Source organism: Sceloporus undulatus, chromosome 1 (assembly GCF_019175285.1).
Source record: "Sceloporus undulatus isolate JIND9_A2432 ecotype Alabama chromosome 1, SceUnd_v1.1, whole genome shotgun sequence".
In the NCBI taxonomy this organism is placed as follows: domain Eukaryota; kingdom Metazoa; phylum Chordata; class Lepidosauria; order Squamata; family Phrynosomatidae; genus Sceloporus; species Sceloporus undulatus.
Window position 1 is genome coordinate 67,640,028 of NC_056522.1, and position 14,510 is coordinate 67,654,537.

Here is a 14,510-nt window from a genome sequence, read left to right on the forward strand (position 1 = left end):
ACTTTTGTAATCTGCCTTGATTCCCTTTGGAAAAGGCGGAATATAAATAAATTGTTGTTGTTGTTATTATTATTATGCATATCTTGAATCAAATGTATTTCTTGCTTGAGGACTACAGCGCTGGTTTCACCAGCACTTTAACTGCCCTGGGTCAATGCTACAGTCTCAAACTGGATTGTTTCTTCTTTATTTCATTATTACTTTTTTATTGCAGTATCCATATATATATGCATTGCAATGTTATATATAATTGTGTGTCTCTCCTTAATATTTACAATAATTCCTCAACCTAGATTATTTCCTCTTATTATTATTATTATTTTATTGCAGTATCCATATATATATATATATATATATATATACACACACACAAATACACATTATATATAATTGTGTGTTTCTCCTTAATATTTACCTCAAACTGCATTATTTCTTCTTCTTCTATTATTATTATTATTATTATTATTATTGCAGTATCCATATATATATATATATATACACACACACACACACACACACACATTGCAACATTATATATAATTGTGTGTTTCTCCTTGATATTTACAATTCCTCAAACTGGATTATTTCTTCTATTATTATTATTATTATTGCAATATATTAATATTTTATTGCAATATTTAATTGCAATATCTTAATATTTACAAAAATTCCTCAAACTGGATTCTTTCTTCTTCTTTATTGTTATTATTTTATTGCAATATCTTAATATTTTATTGCTATATCCTTAATATTTACAACAGTTCCTCAAACTGGATGATTCCTGCTGCACTGTGTGTTTAGGACCAGCAGAGAGAGAAAGACTTCTCCAGTCCTTTCCTCATTACAGCGCAGTGCCTGCGAGGGGCAGCAGAGACCTCAAGGGGGCAGCAGAGAGAGAGAAAGAGAGAAGCGGCGCGAGAAGATGGCGGGGAAGGGAAGCGAGTGTGCCACTCTTCCGCCCTCACCTTCTCAAAGGCGGAAGTAGTTCTCCGCGCGCTTCTACTTCCGGGGCAAAAGGGGAAAAAACTCCTAAGCACGTGGATAAAGGAAGCGGAGCAGCCGTGGAAGTAGGGACTCACGGAGGTTGGTTTCTCGCATTCCGTTCGACGGTGGCTGAGGAAGCCCAGAAAGAGAAGAGGACACGCTGGAATCCGCCTGGCGCGTAAAGCAAGTGATTGTTTCATGGGTGATGGATGTGTGTGTTTGAGCTCAGCCTAAGTAGCGCATGCATATATATATATATATACATTGCATACACAGTAATTAACAGTAAAGGTTTTAAATGATAGGCATTGGGTTTTCACGAAACGAAATCCCTATTTACCCAACGCATTATTAATGATTGAATTCACTGTTACAAATGTGAGGCTACTGGATCAATTAGGTTTAAAGCGGAGAACAGAGAAAGTCTTGGAGGATGGCATGAGTTGATATTAATCATGGAGTATATAGGGAGCCTTCAGATTTAGAAGCAAAGTAGGAGGCCACTACAGCCATTGTGCCCAGTCTTCTTAAGAGTCTTCTTAATTTCACGATTAGGCAACAGGCCCACATGACTGGTTTCTGTGTACATAATATGCACATGTATGGTAGTGGCAGTAAGATGGAGCACTTAAACATGATGATGAAAGATGTGCAGTGCTTTTCTTGGGTGTACAAAGCATTTTGCTTTCTATCAGTAGTCTTTGCTACAGGGCTACTTATTGCATGAGGATCTTATGGCTCTTAAAAGTCAGAGGTTGCAAGTAACCTAATGGCTGAGGTAACATTTAAGAAACAAGATTCATACCATGTGTTCTTAACCAATATGTTGCCTCACTGTTGAATCTCGATGGGTCGTTGTGCTTTTCTATAGCCCACTAGTCAAGCAGCTTGTATGTTTTTTCTTTCACTATCAGCCAAAAGTGGTATAATAAACTTATAAGATTTTATTAATAATGAACCATTTTCAAAGCAGTAAGAGATTCTTCTTGTACATTTTGGTTTGTCAAATACTTCCTAGATTTGTGAGAACACAGAACTGACTCTGTTTTCTTCTCAGAAGTGTGAAAAATGACATCCCTTGCTCACCAACTGAAGCGCCTTGCGCTCCCTCAGAACGATCCCAGTCTCTTATCTCGAAGTGAAGCTGCATCACTGCTGTTTGATTGCAAGGAAGCTGCCAATATTGACAGAGAGACCTTTTTTGCAATAGGTAAGTGTGGCTCTTAAGAGCACTGTCAAATATAGCAAAGGATCAACAGAGCTTGGTTTCTTGACTCAGGGAAAGTTGGAACAGGATGTATGGATGTATTTATTTATTGGGTTTGTACCTGCCTTTCCCCCAGGATGGGATCCAAGGCATGTATCTCTTATCTCAGGTATTGGTCTGAGTTTGAATGAGCTCTCAAAATGTGTGTGGTGTTTTGAAATGGATATTGATATCTCTTCTAGGGTGCACTGGGCTGGAGGAGCTGATTGGGATAGATCCATCCTTTGAAACATTTCAGCCAACACTTTTCAGTCAAATGTCTAAAGGTTTGGAGCGCAGTGTGCAAACTAAAGCAGTGAACCAGCAGTTGGATGAAAACATTTCATTGTTCCTGATTCATTTGTCCCCTTACTTCATGCTCAAACCAGCACAGAAATGTCTTGAATGGCTGATTCACAGGTAATCTGTTTATGCCTCTTTTACAGTGTGTTTATCTCAAGCAATCACCTATCCAGGTTGGCTCCCAGCCATAAGGAGGCAACCTTCCAGAGCAATGCAGAGCTTTATTCCAGCTGTGTACATAATTCCCATTTTGTGTTGCAGTAAGTTTATGGGGGTGGGGACTCTGCATTTATCACAGTGCTTGTCTACAGCCATAATGAAGATGAACCAAACAGTGCTATGAACAGATATTATGGAGTCAAGTTTTTGTTTTTTTTAAATTTAGAAACTCATATGTATAACTATTAGAGGTATATTGTGCTTTGTTTTGGTTAGGTTTCATATTCATCTCTACAACCAGGACAGTTTGGTTGGCTGTGTATTGCCCTATCATGAGACTAAACTGTTTGTGCGAGTTATCCAGCTCCTCAAAATTAGTGACCCAACTCATAAATGGCATTGGCTCCATCCAATTCAGGTAAAGACATGAAAGATAAATAAAAATGTATGGGAAGTGGGGTTGTCAGTTTGATTATATGTGATTGCCCCCAGCACTTTGGCATAATAACTTATACAGTTAGCTTGTACTTGGCACACCAAAGGGATCTGCCTATTTTGCATTTTGGCTTTTCTGAGAAGACTATACTGATCAAATCCAGATTTTACCAACCAATGTGGATTACGTGGCTTTTTGGCCTAATTTTTATAGTTTCCGTGTTATTTTTTCCCTGTGTTCCTACTCTGCTTTTTAGGGTTTCCTTTCCCAGCATAGACAGTTGACTGTACAGTCTTTTAAGACAATGGTTAAGATCCACTAATATTTTAATTATAGCTGTTCAGCTTTTAGCTGATTTACTCAGACATTAACAATAATGCTAGACACACAATTTTATGTTCACCAAAAGCATCTGCAGTACAATATAAAATTCTTTGAGAATTATGCCCACAGTCCATACTGAGTTGGATTGACTTCTCCTTAGACATTTATTAGTGACACTTTATCTGTCCTTCTCCAAGGAGTTCAGAATAGAACACACTATCTTTCCTTCTTCTCCCACTGTACCTTCACTTTTATCATCACAACTGTCCTGAAAGATATATTAGGCTGAAAGATTGAGTGTCCCAAAGATACTAATGAGCTACATGGCTATGGGATTGGAACTTAAGTATCCCCAGCCCTTTTATTTATTTACTTACTTTTTATTCCATCTTTTTCCCAAGATAGGGACTCAAGGCAGCTCACAAGATTAAAATAATATAAATAAAAGCACACAAAACATAATATTAAAACATTATTGGCCAAATTATAACACTAAAACACAATAATATTGAAAGCAGTCAGAAATGCAAGGCTGCAACAACACCCAGCCCACTGAATTACACTTATTGTACTCTGGGAAAGAACAGCCTGCTGCTCCCAGGTAAGTACAATGCCTGGCAGAAGCATTCACTCAGGCTCCTTTGACTTTTTCACATTTCATTACTGCTTGGATTAGTACAGTGCACTCTATATGGAGCAACCTTTGAAAACTGTTCAGAAAATTCAGCTGGTCGAACGAGTTGCAGCCAGATTATTAACTGAGACTGACTAGAGAGAATATAGAACTTTCTTGTTGATACAATACAACTGGCTGCTGATCAATTGAAAGTGCTGGTGATGCTCTATAAATTCCTATGTAGCTTGGGCTCATGCTATTTGAAGTGCTATATTTCTCTTTTGGAACCCAATAATATTTATTTATTTATTTATTTATTTATAGCCCGCCTCTCCCTGGAGGATCAGGGTGGGTTACAATAAAAAATAAAACATAGTAAAATGATAGCATAATCCCTAACCCACAATTTAAAATACAACAGCATAAAAATCAGTTATTAAAATCGGAATAAAAATTACAATAACATTTAATCCCCATTACAATGAGGCGGTTTAAGGGAGAGTCAAGAAGGCATAATTGTGTGACACTGGAAAGGGCCCATGTATTAGTCTGGGAATGCCCGCCGGAAGAGATCTGTCTTGGTGACTTTTTTTAAAGGCCTCAACAGATGTTATGTGACAGATCTCCTCCAATAGGTCATTCCAAAGTTTAGGAGTGGCCGATGAGTAGGATCAGTGCTTTTGAGATCTTCAGGAGAGGAACTTCAGTCTGTCTCGCCACTTTCTAAAGCTTGTTTGGTGGGGACAAGGGAGAGGACCCCCTTTGTGCCTCATCCCAGACTTTGGAATTCCTTAAGGAGGCTAGGATGACCAGTTCATTATTCTCTTTCCATTGTCAAGTCAAAACATTTTAATACTGACAGGCTTGTAGAAACTAACTGTAATGGGGTTTTCAGTTGTATACGATGCTATTTTGCATCTTTGAATGAATTTTAATGGTTTTAACTGTATATTGTTCAATTATCTTTTATGTAACTTCAATATTTATCCTTTTTATTGAAGTTTTGTATAATTGCAATTTGTACTGTTTTTAACATGTGGTAAGCCTCCTTGAGTCCCATTGTTGAGGCAAAGGTGGCATATAAATAAATAAACTAAATAAATAAGCCTGGAATTGAAATGGATTTAATTAACATTGTTACCATCTGAGGTGCAACAGATACTCTACACTGAAGGTGCAAAGTATTTTTATTGTAAAGATAAATAAAAACAACCCAATAGACACTTCTTAATTGCAAATGTATTCACCCTGCCTGAGTCAATACTTGCTTGAAACATTTTACTAGTGATTATGGCTGTGAATCCTGGGTAAGTTTCGGTTTTCTGTCTGTGAAACCTGGAAATTTTCCCTTTCTTGAATGAATTGCTCCAGTTCTGTCAAGCTAGAATAACAATTTTCAAGTCTTGCTAAAGATTCTCATACTGAGACCTGTGCTTTGACTGGGCCTTTCTGATGGTCAATGGAATTCATTTCAATTCCACATTGTAACACAAAAATATGTGATAATGTCAGAGGAAAGTCAGTACTGCTGCAAGGCACTGTATGTGTGAAATTACTGGCATAGTTTCAAAAGCCATTGAATTGAATTCTAGGATTAAACAGACACAAATCCTTTTTGCATATCCTCCCACCCTGAGGCCTTGTTATTCAACAACAGGACAATACACAGATTAAAACGGAAATCACTCCTCCCAACCCAGGGTCACACAGTATATATGTGTGTGTGTGTGTGTGTGTGCGCGCACACACACACACACATACCCCATTCGCTTCCATGCCAGCATTCTCTGATGATGCCAGCCACCTATGCAGGAATAAACTCTTCTAGAACATGCCCACATAGCCCAAAAAACCCACAAAAAACTATGAATTCTAGGACTCACAATGAGGTGCTTCCATGAGCTATATTTTGTCTGTATGGTTTGAACTTTGACTGTTCTAGTATATTGATGTTTTACTAATTCTTTGTTTTTGATCTTCTCAATTACAGAAACCAGGAGTCCCTCTTGCAAGAGGAACTTTGATTACACACTGTTACAAAGACCTTGGTTTCATAGATTTCATATGCAAGCTAGTTACAAAATCTGTAAAGGTTGGTGTAATGTTGCACTGCAATACCAGTTTCAACTTTTCTTTACTATCTAAAATTATATACATGAAATGAAACAGATTCTATTAAGACACAGAAAGGAATTATACAGAGTGGAAGTTATTGTGTTGGAGCTCATTTACACTGGGAAGATCTGGAAAATGGCTTTCCCCTGAAAAGTCTAAAATCAAAAGTGCACACTGCTGATACTGTTATTAGGCAGATCAGAAGATACAAAAAATGATGGAGCATGCTTTGTCCATTTCTTATCTGAGCAGAAAGTACATTGAAAGTACAAATTGTACATATGCATGCCACACATTACCTCAATGTATAATTGAAGGTGAGTGCATTCCAACACCCATGGCCATGTGCACAGGATCTATGACTCTACTGTGATAATCAAAGTTTACTCAACATGTCATAGAAGACCTTCCACCTAGAAAAGAGAATGCCATGTCATAAGCTTTCTTCTTAGTTGTATTGTTATCCTAAATGCTTTTTTCTTCCTTGTAGGCCTTTTCAGTACATTCTGGAAGTGTACCACAGATGAGAGTCCTGTTTACTTTTTATGCATCTACAATTGTGTCTGCTCTTGGAGCTGCAGCAAGTATAACTGACACACTGGTCTCCAAGTTGCTTCCTTATATCCAAAGGGTGAGGACAACATTTTTCTCAGATGCTCCCTCCCCTTCTGATTTCAGCATTTGGTTTCATAGGAAATATTTTGCAGTTGGTGAAGAGACTTGCATTTTTAATTTGTCACATGTTGAATTATAGTTGTTAGGGAAACAGCTGCCAAAATTTCCATGGCATTATAAGAAAACAGCAGGTTGGCTTTTTCAAGTGATCATTTCCAGTCTCCTACATTTTGTATTAGGTATTAACTCTTTAACTATTTAACCGCTCTTGATTTTCCCTATATTTGAATTGTGCATTAAAATTAATATATTTCTATGACTCCTTCATCCTTATTTGCAGTATGTGACATGTTACAGTCTAGAGCTACGGTTCCCAACCTGTGCTCTGAGGAGCCCTTAGGGCTCTGCTTGCACTTCCCAGATGCTCTGCGGTTGCTCCAGGGAAATGAAAGAAATTAAAGAATAAAAAAACAAAAAGCAACACTACTCCTAACCATCATTAAATTGTAAGACACAGGATAGGCCTCTAAGGGGCTTCCCATAGAAATTGATTCTAAAAAGGGCTCCGTGAGTCAAAACGGTTGGGAACCCCTGGTCTAGAGCATCAAGAATGAAAAAAATGGGATTTCAGTGCTGGTTGTACAGGTTTGTGTTCAATTTTGTAGCTGTTGATCATGAGAAATATGAATTTGTTAAAGACTTGTTCTGTTTTTTCATACTTAAATTGTCAAATACATTCCTTTTCTTGCCATAGGGTTTGAAATCTTCATTGGTGGATTACAAAGCAGCAACCTACATGATCACCTGCCAGTTGGCTGCGAAAGTGACAATGGAAAACTCATTAGTTCATTCCTTGGTGCTACAAATCAGCAAGACTTTGACTAAAACACCTTCTCTTATCAAAGATGGACTAGGCTGTCTGATTGTCTTGCTACAGAGTCAAAAGGAAGAAGATCTTGGGGAAAAGTAAGAACTTGAAAGTTATAGTTTTGAGATAAATCAATCATCAGTCACTGAAACAGCTTTTAAATAAGTTGTTACAGGGTTTTTGTTTGTGGGTTTGTTTCCTGTTTCACAACGTTTTCATTCAGGCTGATCATTACTTTTTCCTTGAAAAACGCCATAATATTAACCAGTCCATGAAACTGCTGTTTTCCATAATGGTGGGAAGTGGAAATTGTGTTGAAAGTGTTCTTTCTTATTAAATTTGACACAGGTGGATGACCATATTATTGGAACTACCTTAAATAGATTTAGATGCTGTTACACTCTTCTTTTGCTCATTGAACTCTTTCTTCTTTTATTTTCTTCCTGATTCAACTGTTTATACACAGCACATGCATACACACACTCTTTTGTATGTATGTGAAAGTGCAGATTTTATGCACTTGAAAGAAATGGACTTTCAGCCTTAGTTTAGGGTCTCTATTAAAATATCAGTGTCCTAGGAGTTTCACCACCAAGATGCATTAAAATGCAGAAATGAGAAAGCTGGTAGAGTAGTTTCGCACAGCTGGGAAGAATTTTTCCAAAGATTGGATAGTGGGCCCTTCTTATCCATGGGGGCTTGGTTCCATCCCCCTCTCCATGGCAAAAAAAACATGGACGATTGCACCACATATTGTTCAATAATGGCAACATGTGCATGGACTCATTAGCTTGTCTGCATGCACACAGCACCATTGAATAATATGGGGCATGGCAATCTATGAGTGATCAAATCTGTGGATCCTCAGCCTGCCGGTACAGAGGATCCACTGTATGGCCAGCTACCAAGAAAGAACCAGTCTCATGTTATTTTTTTGATATCTCCTGAGACTTAGCAAAGAAGTAATGAGAAGCTCATTTGAGTGGCTAGATTAACTGCTTGACCTTAGTGAGTGCTTCCCACAATGGATAGGAGAGCAAAAGAGCTCAGTTTTCTGGCTCTCCTAGGATGATTGGCTTACTCGTGACTTTGGAAGAGTTACAGTATTCATCCTGGTATTTTGGCACTTCATAACAGGGCTGAAATGTGATGTCTGCCTAGCTAGGCTCAATAAAGCTTTTCATGAACTTGAGTGGGCCTAAACAAAACCTGAAAGTTCCATTTGTGAAATAAGGGTTCATCTTTGGGAATAAAAGACTGCTGTAACTATGTATAGTACAGTATTTAAATATCACAAGCTCATAATATTCCATATTTGTCAGATGAAATTTGAACCTGATTTAAACTGCTAGTACATTTTTGCTTACCAGCACCCTAATAACAAGGTGCTGATAAATGAGACTTATTAATGTACATGCACAAACACATCTATGATTTTTTAATGTTCTTCCACAGGCCATTTACATATCTTTGTAATGTATCCAACTTGATTTCCACCCTTCATGAAATTTCCGCAGACTATGATGTCAGTCCAATTTTGCGTTATATGTTGCCACATCTAGTTCATTCAATTATTTATGGAGAGACAGGTATGTCAATATATATTTGTCACATATAAATGGAATTTAGTTTTTCTACTTTCCTTAGAAATACATTATTTGGGGTCAGTAGTAAGATGTTGTTTATATTGACCTCCTCTGCCAGATGTTGATTATAGAATCATACTGGAGGACCTACAAATGCCTAGAGTAGTATTTTATCTGGGAACCTCTAGGTTCTCAAGCACAACTCTATGGTCAAATTTTGGCAGAGTTGCACTGGAAGACCTAGAGATTCCTAGAGAGAACATATTAATTAAATCTGCAAATAATCAAATCCGCAAAAGTCAAAGCCCCAAATGTGGAGGGCCAACTGTAGCTTGTTTGTACAAATCATGGCTAAAGAACCAAACTATGGCTCATGAAAACCATGGCTTGGTATGATGTAAATCTAACTTCTGTATTGTTCCCCTCATGCCAGACTAGAGCAAAAAATGTTATTGTATGCTGTGCTGTAGAATTAGAGCTCAGTAAACTGGCAGTGTTTGAATTACTATTTTTAAAGCACTCAGTTTTTGGCTGTTATCTGCTTATTTTCAGAAATAGAAGAAGAATCTGACATGGTTGGTAATCAAATCTCCATAAAACATCTAGAAGCTATAATTACTAACATACCATTAGAAAAAGATATGGATCATTTGTTGGCCTGGTAAGCTACATTCTATCTTTAGTGGTCTTGATAATGTCTGTATAGACGTTGACTCATTTGCCCTCCAAAGCCCATCTCATCATGTGGTAAATGGAAAATGTCTTGATATTTCAATGCTTGTAGTTTCATGGTACTTTTATGAAGCAAATAGCTATATGTGTAAGTCACTCAGGTTTGAGAAAAAAATACTCTGTGTGGAGATCTGTTTTTAGAAAGCAAACAGTGAGCTATCCACAGACAGTACTATGTTTTAAAATGAATTGAGAAAATTGCTGAAGTAATCACAAGATGGTTTTGTTGCTTTAGCAGACAGCTGTTGTACATGTGATCTCTTTGTAGGCTTCCCATAGCCAAATGCTGATGAAAGTAGGGAACCCTGGACTGATGCGAGTCCATAACCCATTAGCTGTCTGTTTCCTGGAAAGAAAGAAACAGTTATACTCAATACACACAGATATGGTGCCAGTTTCTGGCATACTAAAAAAAAAAAAAGTTGTGTGTCTCCTGTGTCAGAGACGCTGAGATGCACTGCAGTAGGTTGTCAGCTTTTAGGGAAAGCTTTTTGGTTGTCAGTGTTAGAATAGATAGGGCTTTGGTTTGATCCCTCATGGATTATGTCATTTCCTCTCTTTTCTCTCTCTTTTCTTGCCACTTCAGTAAATTTCTGGAAGAATACATCTCCTGTGGTACAGAGTGTGATGGTGATCCTACCAAAATGACTGAGATTAATAAAGAACTGCTTCCTTTAATCAGACTTTTTGAAAGGAAGTAAGTAAAGATAAATGTGTTGCCTATTAAGCCAGTGTCTTTGTTTATATCAGTCAGTGGTCTTAAAAATTGGTACTAGAATATATTTATATGTTTACCTGTGTATAAATCTGTTTTATTCTCCATTTTTATCACACTTCACAATTTTCCAAACAGTTGCTGGGCCAGGTGGACAAGTTTAGAAGCAGATAGAATTTGTTAAAACTGAGCCTTAGTAAAAAGTGCTAGTTCAAAAACAGATGGAGAATACAGATTAAATTAATTGGTTGAAACTGTTTTCTTAATCTCTGTCCTCTAGTCAAAAAGAAGACCTTGTAGTGCCCTTTAAATTCCTAAACTGTAGTGAGCCTTGCCAAAGAAAAAAGAAGAAGAAGCATGTCCTATTTTCATTGTTGAGAATGGGTAAAACATGTTGTGGACTGTTTTGACTTGGATAGTGCTAACATAGGGGAGCAAGTCATTTTTCACTCTATTCCATGTCAAGCTTACTAATTAAACAGAGCAGTGAGGAAACTCTTTATGTGAGAGTCCATCCCTTGGTTCTGCTTTATCTCTTACCCCTTCAATGAATCCACACTACCACTTAATTAATGTAACAAGATACAATGGATCCTTGGTATCCACAGGGGTTTAGTTCTAGGATCCTCTGTGGATACCAAAATCCATGGATGCTCAAGTCCCATTAAATATATATATTCATATTCTCAAGATGTGGATGGCTGAATCTGTGGATGAAGAACCTGTGGATATGGAGGGCTGACTGTAAGTGAGAGAAAACATTTCTGGTAACAGATTACCATTTTTCTCTCTGGACAAATCAAATTTGTAAATTTGCACTGACAGTCTGTAGGAAGCCATTGCAGAACTTGTACTGTAAAGTCATCTTAATGGAATATCTGTTGAAGTGGCACATTCTAATGCTGTCCATCAATTTCAAAGTACTGTAGCTTTCAGGCATAAACCAATGGTAGAGCAGGGCTGATAATTTATGAGCCTCCTCCTATTGTTGAATAGAAATTTCAATATGCCAGTTCTAGCTAGCATAGCCAATAATAAAGGATGATGCAGCCCAGCATTGTCTGAAACCTACACATGGCTCACCCCCAATACAGAATATGGAGTTTGGTGCTCTTGTCTTCAAAACTAAATACAAAGGATAATTTTTGTTCCTTGTTGCCATTTGCATTCCCAGCTACCATTGCAAGTATATTGCTGGAACCCATTGAAGCTGTTAAAATATTGGCAGACTGTTTAGAATCAGGAGCAGAAGAACTGTGTGATGAGTTGAAATTGATTTGCATGAATGAAATAGAAATATATAAGGAAAATAAAAAATATAAATAGAAGCTATATAAGGAAAATCAGGAAAAGGTCTTTCAGGAATATTTATTTTTTCTTCAGTTTGAACAATAAACATTTTTGTTTCTGTTTATTTAAACTTTAATGCCCTGCTTTCTTTTCTTTTTTTTTAAACCTCAGGGTGGCTTACAACAGTGAACTGAAACAAATATGATAATATAAAATTACTGAAAATAACAAAGCGAAAAACATGTATCAAAGCAATTAGCAACTTCAAGCAGTAAAAACAATTCAATACAGCAAGTTAGAAATGGATCAGTAGAGGAATGTAAAAACTATTAGAAGCACAGCAGCTGCCTCTTCAAAGCCAGAGATGGGAGGCCCAAAGAATGCACACCAGTCAGCCAGGGTTTCCTGTCATCTCTGCTACTGCCCTATACTGTTTTATGTATAAGGACTTCAGCATCCAAACCATATATTACATGAGGTCAGGTGTGGAGTTTTCCACTTGTGGTATCATGTTGGCACTTAGAAAGTTTCAGACTTTGGTGCATTTCAAATTTTGGATTTTCAGATTAGTGGTGCTCAACCTGTATCTTTGTTAACAATGTGAAAAATTATTTCACCTCTCCCAAAATTTTAGAAACAGGCTGCCTTGGAATGTTCCCTAAAATACAATGTCACCTTCTTTTATCTATGGCAGATACCCTAAAACACTAGATTTGGTTCTTGAGGAGTATCTGAAGGATGTTAGAAATCCAGTGGAGCAAGATCTCTTCCACCAGTTTATTTCCCTTTCACTGAGTGGTGGTAAATACCAGGTGAGTAAGTAATGCTGTTATGCAAAAATTTTCTTTTTTCTTCGCTGCCATTGCCACTTTAAAGATAATGGGGGTCATATCTGTCTACTTTTTAAACTGAACTTTTGGATGTGAGGGCAATACGGCTGCAACATCTATCACCCCGTTGATCGCTAGGGTTGATTCGGCTGATCTGGCTGGCTAGGCAGGTGTCTTCCTCCCTCACTAGTCTGTGTGCATCCCTCCCAAAGCTGTGTGCTTGGTGGAAGAGGACAACCATCCCAGATAGAAGGAGCGTACTGATCTTTGGTCAAGATATACAATAGCTGTGCTCCCCTGCTAGAATCTCCAAACTGAACTTGGAGCTGCTTTGGTTTCCTATGATCAGTGTTACTAAAAAGAAACCACTTATATATTCTAAACTGTTGTCATTACACGATGACATGAATCCCAGCATTATTTCTGTGTTGTAATGGCTACAATCATAGAGTTTCAATAGCCTATTTAATTGATATTAGTTTATATTGAGCAGCCCTAAGAAAGATAACCCTATTACATAGATCAGTGATTCTGATTGTGTTTATGCAGAATCCTGGGGGCCCTTAAAAGGGATTATCGATGAAATTAGTAATGATGGATGTACCTTCCAAAAGATAGGATGTTCAAAGCTTTTTTCATCAGGTACAAAAGAGCAGTGCTTGTTTTTTAAGCTACAGTTTTAATTGAGAAAACCAGTGGAGTTCTATGAGCCTTGCACAAATTGAATGGGTGATCTAGAATCCTCCCCCATAGATGGAGACAGACGTGTCAGTGTAGAAGGATAGAAGGATACTTTAAGATGAAATTTTGGTTTCTGGTTTATTCCATTCAATAATTTAGTTTCAGGGTTTTGTTTTGCTTGTTTTTTTAAAAACTGGTTTGCAGTTGTTTCACTTTTTAAAGATCACTCAGAAGTGCAACTAGTAATTTATTTGGAATGGATGGCTAAACAGGTTATGTTGTTGTTGCATCTAAATAATCACACACATAACAACCTCTTCTGCACATCGTACTAACCTTTCTTACCACTTTAGTCCTGTTTGCATAAGCAACAAAACTTCCACAATTCAGCATTTAAACATAGCTTCCTGTTGCTTCCAATTAAACATCATTTTCTATGAGAAATAAGATTGCAATTACGTACTTCCAAATAAGCCTCAGATTAGTAGCAAGGTTCAAAACTGGTTTAAATCTGGCTTCTGATGCTGGAAGCATTTTACTGTAGTTTGCATGAAACATCTCCATGTTTAAAGTGGTGAATCTTGCCTCATTTTGCTATTCATATGAGGGTCTAATGGATGAGGCACAGGCACCCATCTGATTTATAAGCTCAAATATTTGGATATCTGGTAAATGCAAACAAGACCAATAATTACATTATTTAGATCACTTACATGCTAGCACATTTTGTCTTTTATTCAAAAATGTTTTATTCTGAATAATTTGTGTAGCCTGTTAATAGTACAATTTTAAAAATATAACTTAACTATATTCCTAGTTTCTAGAAGATTCTGATACATCTCTGCTACTTAGCTTGAATCATCCGCAGCCAGCAGTCAGGGTTCTGGCTGTTCAGCATCTGAAGGAAATCATCAAAGCATCACAGGTTGGTTCCTTTTCATCTTTACATTTGAGTGCTTGTCTGTAGTTCCCGGGTGGCTGTACTTTTCTTACTAAGTTTATGTTTTTCT

At 37.3% G+C, this 14,510-nt stretch overlaps 1 protein-coding gene across 1 annotated transcript in view; it reads left to right on the plus strand.

Annotated features, from left to right (window-relative positions):
- Positions 1 to 997: 997 nt before the first annotated feature.
- HEATR1 (HEAT repeat containing 1) overlaps positions 998 to 14,510 on the plus strand; it is a 54,390-nt gene continuing 40,877 nt past the window's right edge. Inside the window, exons 1-12 of the mRNA XM_042456633.1 lie at positions 998 to 1,167; positions 2,042 to 2,194; positions 2,434 to 2,650; positions 2,969 to 3,110; positions 6,059 to 6,160; positions 6,674 to 6,814; positions 7,553 to 7,764; positions 9,122 to 9,255; positions 9,805 to 9,913; positions 10,571 to 10,681; positions 12,684 to 12,801; positions 14,318 to 14,425. Of these exons, the coding sequence (XP_042312567.1) occupies positions 2,053 to 2,194; positions 2,434 to 2,650; positions 2,969 to 3,110; positions 6,059 to 6,160; positions 6,674 to 6,814; positions 7,553 to 7,764; positions 9,122 to 9,255; positions 9,805 to 9,913; positions 10,571 to 10,681; positions 12,684 to 12,801; positions 14,318 to 14,425 (1,536 nt within the window). The 5' untranslated portion in view covers positions 998 to 1,167; positions 2,042 to 2,052. The remainder of the gene's footprint in view (positions 1,168 to 2,041; positions 2,195 to 2,433; positions 2,651 to 2,968; positions 3,111 to 6,058; positions 6,161 to 6,673; positions 6,815 to 7,552; positions 7,765 to 9,121; positions 9,256 to 9,804; positions 9,914 to 10,570; positions 10,682 to 12,683; positions 12,802 to 14,317; positions 14,426 to 14,510) is intronic.